The sequence below is a fragment of the Montipora capricornis genome, chromosome 13 (genome assembly GCF_036669925.1).
Source record: "Montipora capricornis isolate CH-2021 chromosome 13, ASM3666992v2, whole genome shotgun sequence".
Lineage (NCBI taxonomy): Eukaryota > Metazoa > Cnidaria > Anthozoa > Scleractinia > Acroporidae > Montipora > Montipora capricornis.
This window is the reverse complement of record NC_090895.1, coordinates 11,656,122-11,671,121: the sequence shown is the minus strand read 5'-3', so window position 1 is coordinate 11,671,121 and position 15,000 is coordinate 11,656,122. Positions and strand designations below refer to the sequence as shown.

The window sequence follows — 15,000 nt, the reverse complement described above, 5'->3', positions numbered from 1 at the left end:
TCTTTAAGCCCTTTATCGTTTCCATTGCAGTCTTCCACAACGTTGCGCCCCACCCTGAAACAAACAATGTCCGATGTTCGATGAATATCCACTCTTAAATCGAAATTCCAATTCAAATCCGTGCTCGAAGGACCAATTGTTTTTACCTAAATTTTTGATGCTTAAGAGGCGATAACGATGATAGGATTTGGGCCTAAATCTAGGTCGATAAGTCGAAGTAAAGTGCATGCTAAAGTGATTGCAACACACTGGTTTATTATATACAAAAAATCAAGATATAAAATTACAACTCAGAATAGCCTGACCGGATGTCATGCAACAGTAATGCAAACGATATTCAGCAGATCCCATCTTGTCATATTTGTACGCGTAGGAAGGGAGTTGTTGATGTAGCGAATGGTAAAATTGTAGATGTTCTTGGGTAGATGAGACTGGGCAGACGACCAAATAGAGTTAACAGATGAGAATGAGTGACCCTCTTTTTAATTTATTATTTTGTAGAAAAGAAACGTTGAGATGTTAAGTGGTGTTGCAGTTTGTCTTCTTGATTAAAACGGAAGTCAAGGAAGAACTTCCTTGATGGATGTGAAGGCATTGTCTTGAATATTGGTGTGACTGCTTCACAACTTCCAGAGATCTTTTAGGGAATTATTCCATGACTCTTTTAAGGAATTGCAGAGAACTGTTTGGCACTGAGTGAATTTAACTAAAGGAGGGCAAATGTTAAGACCAAATTTATTGTGTTCTAAAAAAACATTACTCATTGTACGAGACATTTGGATATCAAGCCATTTTCGGATATAGCCGTTCACTATAGAATCAAGATTTCGTATTATCCAGGTTTGATGTGTCAGCTACAGTAAAATGCCAGGACAGTTTAGATAGGACATAGCAGCTGTACAGCAGAAGTTTGTTTTTGGGATGCAGTAATTTTAAAAGACTGCCAAGAAACCATCACTGTAGCCCAGTTAAATGTTTGCATCTGGATTCTGGTGCGAAGCAGAACGACTGCCTCTTATTACCATAACAGCTACCCGTAATCGTATCAAGGCAAAAGATAAGGTGCATCGCATCTACGCAAGAGTTATACCATATTCTGATTTTCGCTTCTGTGCAAGTAGCTTGGCTAAGTGTTTGTATGCAACATTTGTCTCTTTCCTCATTCTGCCCGTTGTTGAAAACACAAGTGGAGTGAATACAGCGTATTCGACTTTGCTTATCCAGTCGCCATACTCCCTCTTCTTCGCCATCTTGTGTTATCTATAGATTACTGGGATATTAGTACTTTGGTAGCTCAATGCCTTTGGGTGAAAAAGCCTAACGTCAAAAAATGTATCTTGTTGCCTACTCCAGAATCCCTTTGCTGTAATATCTAACCTTGGATCATGCTGCTTGTTGGCCGGGCATAGTAGTATGATTTCGCCTGAAAGTGATTGCAGCTGTGGTTCTTTTTCTACATCTGGGCGGTAATATCTCTGATCTCATTATGCCTTGCAATTGGTAGTCCACCATAGGGGCATGTCATGGCATGGTCTGTTGTTGTTCTATACCTTGCACAGTTTTCTCTGGTTCTGGTATTTTCGGATTGCATATAAATTTAAGGATTGCATTGAATCAATATTCGTGGTATTGCATTACATGTAAAATTTAAAGACTGGATTGAATCAATATTCGTGATATTGGACTAAATATAAAATTTAAGGATTGGATTGAATCAATATTCGTGGTATTGCATTACATATAAAATTTAAGGATTGGATTGCATTGAATGCCTTTTATGACTTTAAATTAAACCTTTATCTAAAGGATTGAACATATATATCTAAGATTAAATTTTGCTACAAACTGCTTGCCATAGATAACTTAGACTGAATAACTGGACCAAGCGGTATAGGTATCTTAAACTATGTTTGCCAAAGGTAGTAGTGTTAATTCTGGGAATTGCAAAATCGTCTTCATTTTGAAGACAATATCCTGATCTGTTCCTAAAAAGATCTGCTATGTATCTAGGACACAAGTTATTAACTTTATAAATTAGAATTGTAATGCTTGCGAGTCTTCCATTGAGTAGAGTGGGTAGTTTAGCCCTAACTAGGAGTTTAAGTTATGTGTGGTACTATTATCACGATATAGTGCCCTTAATGCTTTCTCCTGTAACCTTTCCATCTTTCTACTATCTGACAATCTACAAAAATGGCATATTATCTGACAATAGATTAATTCGGATAAAATGAATGCTTTATATCCTCTTAATTTAGCCTGAGTAGGTAAACCAGTCCTGGCCACCCTTTCTTTAACATGAATGTCAAACCTGAAATTATCATCAAATAGAACATCTACATATAAGAGATTGATTTCAGACATACCTATATCGTTGTTTTGGTGGTTTCCTTTTAAAAAATTGTTGTTCGTACCATCCTGAGATTATATTTCCTTCTTCTGTAAGTACATTTTCAGGCTTTTATACGTGCTATACAATTGTGTCTATTTTTCTTCTTGTTTTTATTTCTTTTTTTGTAGGTATCCCCTGGCGACACCGGTTGGGATGTGTTTAGTTTGGATTATCATGTTGATGGACCAATCAGCACAGTGAGTGTTATGTAATAGATAAATACTAATAATGCAGATTCTAATACATATTCATCTGGCAGGCCGTGAGTATGAAGAATGAATTGAATTCAAACCATCACTAGGTAAGCGATTGTTTCCTTCTAAAGTGATTACCCAAAGACAAGTTACTACCAATGTTAGTCAAGTTTAGTTGTGTGTCTATATCTCCGTGCCCTTTGAACACCATCTGTTTACTTCGATCAGGGTTTAACTGAGGCTGGACCAACACTGGTGATCTTATAATAACTGAGGATTACTTTCTTTTGCAATAATGTTAGCTTTTTTGAATGTTCTTCAATAAGGACTATAAATCGTACGCCACATCTCACAAGACTTGTAAAACGACTGTCTGCAGGGACCAAAAAGAATCCCAGGTATAGGAATTGTGGGATCGGGGTTCCTGCCATTGTGGTCTGATCTCTGTTGGACCTCATTTGTTTCTCAAGAAACTGTTATGCTGCATTGATGGAAAGTGAAACACAGAAAATTGGTTTATCAGACAAGATTATAAAAAGGAGCAAGGTGCTCCATAAAGCATACTTGGCTTGCCTGTGGTACGTGTTGCACAAAAGCAGAATTAAGCCACTGAATTGGGTTACAGTTAATTAATTCAAGTGGGGGGTCATTAAGACCATTTGAGGGGTCACCCAGACATCGTACTAGCAGAGACCCTTTGGCTCACCCGTTTAATTATGTTGTAATGTCCTGTCCCATTTTGAGGTCTTTTAATTTTTTAAGCTTTGGTAATTAATTCAGTTTAAAGATAACAAAACACGCTCTTTTGTAGAATTCACTCGTTTCTTCTTTAAATAGTGCAGTGCAAAAAATCTAACTGCAAATAATTTGCTCTGACCGACGTTTTCCTGCACGTCATGCATGTCTTGCAGTTGCAACGTACTAAGCATACATTTATTGCACACGCTAAGAAAGGCCTGAAGACGTTGTTTCCACTTCATACTTCGTCTTCTTTTCACTCTAATCTGATGCCAGGTCAAAACATTTTTTGGCTTTACGTTTGCACCAAGAAGTACCGTAAAAGCCAGGAGTTAACAGTAAAAGACAAGCCAAAAGACAGATGAAGAAAAATGTAACATAGTTTTTAACTATAGCTCTGAATCGAATTTTCATCAAAAGATTAATGACAATTGATTGTAATAACACGAAAATTTGTGCGGTCTCTGACTTTTATGAATCAAGGGAAAGGTCATGATGTTCTGTCAAAAGAAAGAAATTGATCATTTATAGAGGTGCATGGGATCACCTTGTGTCAACTGAATGAACCAGGGGAAAGAATGTTACTCGTTTTTCGTAAAACAATGTACTTTTTGCCAAGAAACTTCTGTCTGTTCAGCTAAATATTTACATTTCATCTGTCGGGTCTGGAAGCCTTGTTTGTCGGGTTCCCGGGAAACAAATCTATTTTAAAATCAGGGTGAACTATTTACACAATCATGAGGTTGAAGGGCCATGTAATTGAAAATCTAAACATCTATGAGGTTCAAAAAACAGGCTTGTGAATTATCGCAAATCGCAATGCTGACAAGCACAAAAGCAAAATAAATGGTTAATAAATATCAAGTTTTTTATTATCTGAATGTTTTTGGGTTAGAGTAAAGCGATATATTGTTGAAAAATCTTCATGATAAAGGAGCTATGTCACGCAAATGGTGTCATTTCATGACACTCAAAATTCGCAAAAAGTACACAATTTTCGCACTACTAAGTCGTAGCAATAAATTAGATTAACCAGGAAATTAAGCAAATGGTGTTGGCTTCCCAAATAAACTTCATTTTACACTATAATGACAAAACGGATATTTTTCTGAAGTTAAGAACTTCATTTGTCAGACAGAAAAAATTCTTGTCTCCTGGCGATTTGCAGATTTGTGAAGCTCAAATATTACACAACGTGATGAATTCATAAAGGCCACCTTTTCCGGCAAAGAATTTATTGAAACAAACAACACATTTGCTATTAGAGGCAAAAAACCCTTCCAATTTCATTGCATGCGTGAAGACAAGAAACCTAACCGTGTCAATTACCATATGCAACAAAAGTAATTTTAAGATCAAACCCTTTGCTGAAGAACCTTTTCCTTGAATAATGAAGCACAAAATAGACGACAAGCTTTCTTTCAAAGAATTCGTCGCTGTCGCATTTCCAATTATTTTTTTAATGGAAGGCTGCATGTGCAGAATTGAGTACAAATAAATGCAAATAGCCAGACAACAGAGATCACAGATCCACTTAAGGTGTTTGATTCCTTCTCTGTCTTTGTTGAACCCATAAGTTACCCTAACCCTAACATAACAGCGCACTTGGTAAAATATTAGAAATACAGCTAGCTTTGATTACAGCTCGACGGGAGAAAAATTGTTGTCGAAGTCTATTACTCGTCACTTTTAAGATTCCAGATGTTTATTTTCCACCACCTGTCTTGTTTATTCAATTGACGTTCCATTCTTGAGCTCCATAAAGGTATAGATCCACCAAAACACCATTTGTGTTTCAATGACTTTTGGATTGTCTGGCTCTATGAGCGTACACTGGGTTGCCTGTGGTACATGTACGTGTTACTCAAAAACAGAAGGGACTGAGTTGCGAGGTATTGAACTGTAGCGTTTCAGTCAATTTTTTGAAGGGTCATTAAGACCATTTAAGGGGTCACCCAGAAGTCGTGCCAGCAGAGGCCCTTTGGCTCACACGTTCATACGACGAAACAGATCTTTTTCTGAGGTTAAAACCTATTAATCATTTGCCTATTAATCATTAGTCAGAAAGGAAAAATTACTGTCCTCTTTAGAAAAAATAGGCACGCATTCCGTACATGTGGTAATTCATTTACGCAGCCCCTAATTCCATATTGTCAACTGAGCTGTGTTTTGTCTTCCAGGAGATTCAAGTTGTCTTTGCAGAATATGTAGCCAGGGGTTTCAATAAGCACAGGCGGCCGACAAGAAGCGTAAAATTTCGTCATTTTTGATGGACTTGAATGTACTTTTTTTAAACCTCAATTTCAAAATAATTATCAGATTTGATACTGCCATCTTCGAGCTACAGTGAACAGCATTTTTGCCAAGACCAACCGGCACATTTTTTTACGTAATTTAATTATATTCAGTTAGGTCCGCAAACATATCAAAACGTTTGTAAGCAGGTTGTTTTTGACTAATCGTTTCATCAAGACTTGTTTTCCACTAAAACAGTAAATTTTTTGGTTAGTTCCATTGGTTAGGCCTTTTCGTTCGTTTAGATTAAAATGACATATTCTTATCGTTCGACAGAACTGATTTCTCATGTTGACCTTTGTCTAGACAAATAACCGAAAAGTTTAAAAAAAATTGGCCGTTCACGTCATCTTGAAATTGATAGTAATGATAACATGAAGTTGTCAATACGTCATATAACGTTTAAATCATTAATTTTCCTTTTGAAATGGTTTTCCAAATCTTTCTATCCGCTGGAAATTATCAAAAGAATGCACTTAATTGCACACTCACTGTCGCTGTTGATAAGAAATCTTCCTTTATTTTTGTACTCAATTTGGTGCCCAGATTTCAAGATCTTCTAGGGGAGCATGCTCCCAGGTCCCCCTAGACGAAAGGGCCTAGCGGCCCCTTGTTGATACAGTCGGCTACTAGACTTAAACCAGCTGCCTACTTTAAATTTTATTGAAACCTATGTGTAGCTCTAATAGTACACAATATTGTTTTGGTATTGTATATCATTGTAGTGCCATGGTAGAAGTCTTAGGTAAATAGCCCCCTGAGAAGAGATGTGGTTACTACAATCTTGGACAGAATAAAATGGAACAGCAAAAACCCCCCCCCCCCCCCCCATCCCATCCCCCCTACAACCCTACTGGGTACAAATTTCCCATCTATTTTGTCCAAGATCGTAGCGAAGTACTAAACCCAGAAAGATTGAAGAAAATAAAAGGGAACTGAGAAACGTTGGCTTCTAGGCTGACATGTTGATCATTTTCAAGTTCCCTAACAACTTCTTTTCACCACAAGTTTAAGCGTGCACTCTGAGCGTCTGACAGCTTTGTAATACAAAACTTAACTGAAGTTATCCCTGTCCGGTAGGGTTAGTATCTGGATGGGTGACCTAAATAATATACCACTTTGTAACAGAATCGTAGGACCTAAAATTCTATTTTAACGCTCAACAAATGCGAACTAAGCAAGGTACAGATTTTGTTAGCTTGCTTTATGCAAAGCAAATATTGATGCAAAAGAAAAGAAAAAACATTGATACACAGTTTTTAGGAAGAGCAGAAGGAAGTTTTCAGGACGGTGGATTGAAAATAAAATATTTTGCCATCAGTAATATAATTTACGACCTGAAAACAACATTAAATTTAAACCAAAAATATATATAGAAAGTTACCATCAGCGAAAAACACTTTAGGAAATGTTTGCGACTTCGTTATTGTCCTTTTGGTTGCACAAGTAAATCGCAAAATCAAAAGTGACATCGAATTCAGCGAGCACTGTGATCAAGTTACAGCGGCGTGTTTACTCGCGAAAAAGTGAAGCATCTGTGTCAAATGATAGCAAGATACCAAGGCTTTGTTTTTGTTAGTTTTCTTTTTTTCTTCAAGTGTTGTAAAGTTTGACAAGAAACGTGCGAATTCAACACAAAGATCACAGTCGCCCAACTCTTGAAGTTGAGCATTGTTTCTGCAAAGTCTCCAAGACGAGGTTATTTATCACCAGGTAATTCCATCGTTTTGGACATAGCAGCTACTTTCTTATTCATCAGCGTCAATTTTTTGCTGATGTATGGGCTCATTTTGTTGAAACTCAAGCACACTCCAACAGACTTGTTTACTTTCGTGACCTACTCACGCACTGCTTACAGTGCACTACCACAAGAATCCTCCCGTATCACATTTCAACCCACGTATGCAAATTTGATAGGCTCGAAAATTGCACATGATAAATTCACAAAGGCTGGAAATCTCACAAAAACCTTTTCGAGCAAAAAATATATTGAAACAAACAACACATTTGCTACTAGAGGCAAAAAACCCTTCCTGTTTCATTGTGTGTCAAATTACCATATGCAACAAAACAAAATTTCAGGATCAACCTCTTTCCTGAAGAACCAAAATAGACAAGGTTTCTTTCATATAATTCTTGGCTGTCACATTTCCAATTATTTTTTTACCTGAAGACTGTGCATAAAAGAGCACAAAATAAATATAACAATAATTAGTGAAATTTCCAATTGTTACCGAAGACTGTGCAGAGTTGAGTTCAAATAAATATAAATAGCCAGACAATCCACTTACGATACCTTCTCTATCTTTGTTAAACCCATACGTTACCAGAGAATTTTCCATTTGGTTTCAGTGTTGTACATAACACTTCACTTTGTAAAATATTAGAAATACAGCTCACTTTGATTACGGCTCCACGAGTGAAAGATTGTTGTCCAAATCCATTTTTCACAGACAAATGCCAAATGACGTTCCATTTTTGAGCTCACAAAAACCTTTTCAAGTATAAAATTTATTGAAACAAACAACATATTTGCTGTTAGAGGCAAAAAACCCTTCCTATTTCAATTGCGTTTGTGCAAACAACGCACACAATCCGTGTCACAAAGCATAATGCAATGAAATAAATTTCTAACGGTTCAGAAAGAACCCCTTTTCTGAAGAACCTTTTCCGTGAATAATGAAGCACAAAATAGACAACAAGCTTTATCTGAAATCATTCTTCACTGTCACATTTCCAAATTTGTTTTTTTTTACCTGAAGACTGTGCAGAGTTGAGTGCAAAATAATGTAAATTGCTGTTTTTAGAATGAGTTTTAGAGTTTTCCAAGTCACGTTTTAAGTATGCGGCTTTTTGTTGTTTTAAAATTGAATAATATTATATGGCTGTAATTATTATAGATGTTATATATGCACGTTCGTATTTTGAACGAGTTTGATAGCTCTTTGACGTAACGTGTTAAAATAAATGATTGATTGATTGATTGACAACTGACTGCCACTTCAGTAAACACAGATGCATTCAAGGCGTTTGATTCCTTCAGTGTTTGTTAAACCCATACAGAATTTGCCACTTGGTTTCAATAAAGCAATAAAGTTAGAAACAAACTAAAACGCCTTGCTCGTTACAATGACTTTCGACGCCATTGTTGGTGAAGTAAAATATTCAACTGTGTTCACCGGATAAAAACTATTCATTTGTAGTAGCCCCTCAAACTTACCAAACATACGCGCAGAAGACTACGCAACCATCAAATTTTCCTATTTGAAACGGCTTAAACCCCCATGACCACACTGAAACATTAGTATGCAACAATGTTGGGTTTACAATACCTGTGCTTTTTATGTTTTACTTTCAGGTGTTTACACCAGAATGTATGATACACTACTTGAGAATTTTTAACTTTCTTTGGAGGGCAAAAAGGATGGAATACTGCTTGACCGAAATGTGGAAACAACAGATGACCACTCGAAGGATGCTGAAATCACTGCCAGGTAGGTCAACAAAGTTATCTTGCATGGCCTCTTCAAAGGTGGGTACAATGTCACCTCACTAGAAAAATAAAAATAAACCTGTAGTCTGTAACACGCTAATTTAGACTGCTTTCATACACACTTAAACATAACTACTTTAATGTAAACACTTTTAGAAGAAACAAGTTTTCCGCAAACTTGTTTGCAACGAAGTTGTTCATACCAGAGGTCATGTTACAGCGTGAAGTGCACTACCATTTCCAGCAGACCAAGATTTTTGACACTTTTTTGACACTTTTTTTGATTGAGGGGCGGAGTTTTTCGGACAGTTTGAAATTTTCGCGCAAACTGGACTTAAGATTACTGAGTCGTTTGTGCGCTGCAACATTCGTATGGCGTGGCCGTTTCCTTGAGGTCTTGTGGTTAAGAATGTATGCCTTGCCAAATGTTTGTCTTGCGACCCATGATGGATGCGAGTTGGCTGTTCATGTCTTCTTCTGCCCAAAGCGCGATCAGCGTTTCCATCTCTACAAATCCCAGTCACCGAAGAAACGCCAATGTTCGCCATCTTGAAATTATCCACCAAAATCACAATCGAAAACTACCTTGCGAGATGGTTTCAATGTTGATTATTGTGAGCCTGTTTCGATCCAGTTTCGCAGGCTCAGTCATCAGGTATGGACATTTTTTTCTTAAACGTTTTCCAAACGTGGTGAATTTGAATTTGAATTTGATTTGGCTCTTTGTGAACACAGGCTAAGTGAGCAGCTAAACAGACTAAACTTAATATATCTTTGAACAGCGACCATCCTCACTTCATGACTTTCGTACCATATTCTGAAATGTACATGTATCATAACAAGTTAAGAGCCCATTTATTTTTTTGCTAAATGTGCTATTTTGATGAGCGTTCCTCGTAAGAGCAAAGGTATTGTCAGCATTTATTTAAAAAAATTCATCAATCCTTGTAATTGCAGAGGTATCACCCATACTCCACATGTGTCACATGCTGGGAACAGAGATGATTCACTTTGTTCATCAAATGCAGTACTACATCACCTTTGAGGTAAGAAATTCGTTATACCAGTAAATCACAGAACACATAAGCTTCTTATTCTCTGAGAGGGTAGAATTCAAATTTCAGTGTTTTTTCAACTCCAGCCTTTCTGTAATCTGGGGACTGTTTCTCAAAAGGTTTCGATTCATCAATTTTCACAATCCTTTTGCGTTCGTTACCTTAGAAACATGCTAAACATGCTTAAAGACCAGCTTTTTTAAAACAAGTGGATGGCAGTTTCACAATGAGTGGTTTTTCGGACCCGAAAAGTTACCGGGACTTCTGGGGAACGGGCCCCTGGTCTTTTTGTCAACTTACGTATTTATCGATGCTGCTATGAACTTGCTTGGAAAACAATACAGTGGCTACACACAATCAGAGAACAGGATTCAGGGTGCAGGGATGGCACAGTGGTGAGAACACTCGCCTTGCACCAATGTGGCCCGGGTTCATTTCTCAGACTCAGCGTCATATGTAGGCTGAGTTTGTTGGTTCTCTTCTCTGCACCAAAAGGTTTTTCTCTGGGTACTCAGCTGGTTTTCCCCTCTCCTCAAAAACCAACGTTTGACTTGATTTTAGTTAGTTGTTAATTTCAGTTTACAGTGTCCCCAATTAGTGGTCCAGGGCTATAACGACTAGGCACTTCAATAAAATTACTTTCCTTTCCTTTTACAAAGAAGAGTAAAACCAGTGATGTTTTGAGTGTTCTTCGTCTGCGTGGCAGTGGACTCTTGGACTAGCTACGACATTAAACTAGTTGCAGTTCACAAACCTACTGCATTCTACAAGGACTGATAAGTCTCCAAAATTCATTATACAGGATATTATAACTTTTTTGTCAAGTAAATGAATATGAAGTCATCTAAAAATCGGTAAAGACCAGGTCATGTTTGGAAAGGACGTCTGGCATCTCCTTTGCAATATGTTGAGGGGGCAAAACCATGAAAAAGCTATTAGTGATAACTGATATGGCACCTGAGAAAACCGTAAACTCTTAAAATGAGAGAAGTTGTGGTGTAAATGGTTGTTGATGTCGTCTGCCAACATGTAACAATATATTTTACGTATGGTAGATCTTCTAGAGCAGCCCCAAAGAGGCGAGTAACATCTGAAGTTTGAGGCTATTATTCATTTTTATAAAATTATTAGGATAGTATACGCACTCTCATTGGTCAACAGCTCTGTTTAGATGAGAGTATGTAAACATGGCTGTGACATCACACGAATTTTACTTATGTGTTGTCAGGCACGCATTTTGATTGGCTGGTAGGAAATATGAACGTCTATCAAGAAATCTGTTTTAATCAAGAAGTAAAAAATTCCTTTATATGTCGAATTATTTTTGAGAAGTGTTTTATAAAAGCAATACAGGACTTCTTTTTATGTTTGCATTGCCTCATCTAAACACGAAGGTGAGCTGGGAGAATTCGAGACAGTTATGCAAACCCGAGATAGAGTCGAGGGTTTGCATAACTGTCTCGAATTCTCCCAACTCCCCCTCAAGTTTAGAGGAGGCTATGCAAACATGGAAAGAGTCCTCTTTTGCTTAATTATTTATTATTTATATAAATTATTTATTTATTTATTTAATATTTTAAATTTTTTACAAGAAACAAAATGCAAATTACAAATACACACATCAGCACGCTACTTGAATTACGGGAGCTTTTGCACATTTGTTTAACGGAACTCACCACCAAGCCTCAAGTTGTGTGTTACCCAATGGGCATGCATCGAATTATATACTGCTCGAAAGAGTTGTTAGACAAGGGTGTCCATTGTCTGGCCTCCTCTTCATTGTTTGTCTTGAACTATTCGCTTGTACAATATAAACGGAATAAATGTCGGGCAAAGGGAAATTAAAATCACCCAGTATGCAGGCGATACAATGATTTTTGTATGTGACCAGAATTCGGTATATTTTTAATGAAGCTAACAGATGAATTTAAAGACCTACGGTGGTCTTGAAATCAACCCCAGTAAAACTGAAGCACTGTGGCTGGGGGCATGGAGAGGCTGTACGGACAAACTCTTCGGTTTTAATTGGGCACAGGAGCCTGTTCATGCTCTCTGTATTATTTTTCCTATTATCGTGAGGGTGCTGATATGCTCAATTTCGAGGAAAAGGTGCGCAACATGGAGTCTACCCTGAACTCCTGGGAAAAAACAGAAGTTCACTTTAGGTGGCAGGGTGAACATTGTCAAGACACAAGGTCTTTATAAACTTATCTGCAACACTTCTCTATTGATCTTCTCTATTGATCGTTGAAAAGATTTATAAAATTATCTTCTATTTCATCTGGGAGAGCAAGGTTCCCAAAATAAAGGGGGAAAAAACCGATTATTTCGGAAAAGAAACACGGTGGCTTGAAAATGCTTGATTTCGAACTGCATGATCGAGCACCCTCACTTAAAATAGCCTAGATCAAATGTTTTTTGAAATCTAGTAATGCCTCTTCGAATGTAATTCCGAATCACTCGACTATTCAATTTGGAGCCTTTGAATTCTTTTGCAAGTGCAATTATGACTGCAGTTTCATCAATTTGGATAATCTCCCTGAATTCCATCACACCATTTAAATACTCACAGCAAACAGATAATTTGGAGTAATCGCAATATTCATGTAGATGGAAGCCAATCTTTATAGGTTCCTGGTTCCAAACGGGTATAAATCCCATTAGAGAGCTCCTTGATGAAAATCTTACTGGTAATTTTCTTTCTCTTTGTGGCTTTGAAAGGAAGTGTAATTTCCAACCTCCTTTTACTATGTTTTATGGTCTCATAACAGTTATTCCATTTCAGTGGAAGGGGTCCATCTGGAAGATAGCGCCCAATAATGAGGCACTCGAATTTGCCTTTCCATGAAAGGTTTTTCCAACTAAAATGGTATATGCAGTCTTTCTTGACAGATCCTACTTACCTCCGACCACTGAAACTAAGATCTAAAGCTATAGTTTCACAAAATCCTAACAGAAGTAAAACTAATGATGTTTCAGTGTAAAATCATCCATAACATCTTAGCCATACAGTCCAGTCTGTTTCATGCTGGTATTGTAGGCAATGCAATTTCCCTTTTGTGCAACGTTGGTAGGCAGTCTCTAAGTCACCTTCTATATTCATGCCTAGTACCTTTGTCGTTTTGGGAATGTTTTACAAAGTGGTGGAGAGTTTCCAATCAACAATTAATTCTGACTGAATCCTCGATTTTATACGGCTGGCATCAAAAAACGTGTCACTGGGTCCCGCTGAATTGTGCCTTAATTATTGCGCAAACATAAAAAAGTTGTTGTTGTTGTGTTAGGTGTTAGAATGTTGTTGGGCAGATCTAAAGAAGCAGGTAGCAGAGGCCAGTGACCTGGATCATATAATCGCAGCTCATGAAACATTTTTGGACCAAGTACTCAACAGGTGTCTTCTAGATGCTGAATCAAGAGTGAGTAAATCCTAGTTACAGAAGGACACTGGTGGACGGATGAACATTCAGGGTTAATGTAAAACAACTAAGGAGAAACAACAGATAACAACAAAGCTTTTAATATCAATCCAAAAACAAGAGGCTACGGGTAGCCTAGCCTTTCTACGATGGTATCTAAAAGTACTTTTACTGGGTTGTCATATGACAATCCAGTTGGAAAATGGATTGAATTTATCCGTTTTATTATTTTTTTTCCCATGTCGGGAAAATGGAAACCTGTCGCTCTAAGCTTGCTGCTAAGTATTGTTTTTGTGCCTAGAGTATCCTGCGCGTATCTTTGGTATGTTCCAGAGGTAGTGGAAATGCATAGATTTTATTTTGTACACAGTACATACAATGGCGGTAAAGCAGATGTAACGCAAATGGTGTCTTATTGGATCTTTTTAAACAAAATATACCCTAAGTTTTTGAGCTCAATAATAGAACATCAATTCGATAAACAACACAAGCTGTGAAAAATAAATATCTGGTGTCTCCTCGCGTATCACATTTCAAGGTATAATTTGTTTAAAGATCCACTAAAACGCCATTTGTGTTTCAATGACTTCAACGCCATTTCAGGTTAATTAAATATTCTACTGTGTCCACCAGAGAAATCTACGCATTTCTACTACCTTCTGCACAGAAGACTATGGGCATTGGATAAAGACACCACAGCAGGGGAGTGCCGCATGGCAACCCAGTAAAAACTCGTTTCCGGTCACGCACACCATTCTCTAATATATATTTCCCCCTTTAATCTGAATGCATCTTGTGAACCAATAATTGGTGATTCATATTGCTGTTACTTGAAGCAGTGCCGTACAGTTAGTCCTTCTAATCCGAGGACATTTCGTTTCTTGTATGTTTGGAGAGCAAGGTAGAGCAAAAGCAACTAAATGGCTTTTTGATTTTCTTCCCAAAACGGGGATGAATCTTCACAATCCTTACCGATTTTTAGCTGCATTTATGTGTTTGAAGTAATCTCTTGAATTAAAATGCTGGGTTTTAAGCTTTGAGCCACTGAACGAGCAGGCTTAGTGCAGAGAGGAGAATAGACCATTTTACAGTTGTAGCTAAGTTACCTGGCCTAAGAATGGAAGCAAGGCTGCCGGTGACCCTGTTTTGATACAGACCTTCATGCTTTTGTAATGTTAATATGGACTAACTAGCATTACAACAACACAATTTACATGATAAAAACAGGTGGGGGCTGTATCAATGCGAGGTCACTGGCAGCCTCACAGCCATTCATAGGCTAGGTCGCTGAGGAAACAACTGTAAAATGGCCTATTCGCGCCTTCTGATGTGTCCCAGCTTGACTTCTGCATGTGGTGTAAAATATGCGTGGAGTTTGTTTGTAATCATTTACTTTGCTCAGAGAGGGCTTTAATGT

At 37.6% G+C, this 15,000-nt stretch overlaps 1 protein-coding gene across 2 annotated transcripts in view; it reads left to right on the top strand.

Moving 5' to 3' along the window:
* LOC138028806 (gamma-tubulin complex component 3 homolog) overlaps window positions 1–15,000 on the top strand; it is a 119,488-nt gene that overhangs the window by 92,162 nt on the left and 12,326 nt on the right. For both annotated transcript variants that reach the window (XM_068876429.1, XM_068876431.1), the window contains exons 16-19: window positions 2,521–2,589; window positions 8,978–9,113; window positions 10,070–10,158; window positions 13,452–13,583. In XM_068876429.1, the coding sequence (XP_068732530.1) occupies window positions 2,521–2,589; window positions 8,978–9,113; window positions 10,070–10,158; window positions 13,452–13,583 (426 nt within the window). The remainder of the gene's footprint in view (window positions 1–2,520; window positions 2,590–8,977; window positions 9,114–10,069; window positions 10,159–13,451; window positions 13,584–15,000) is intronic.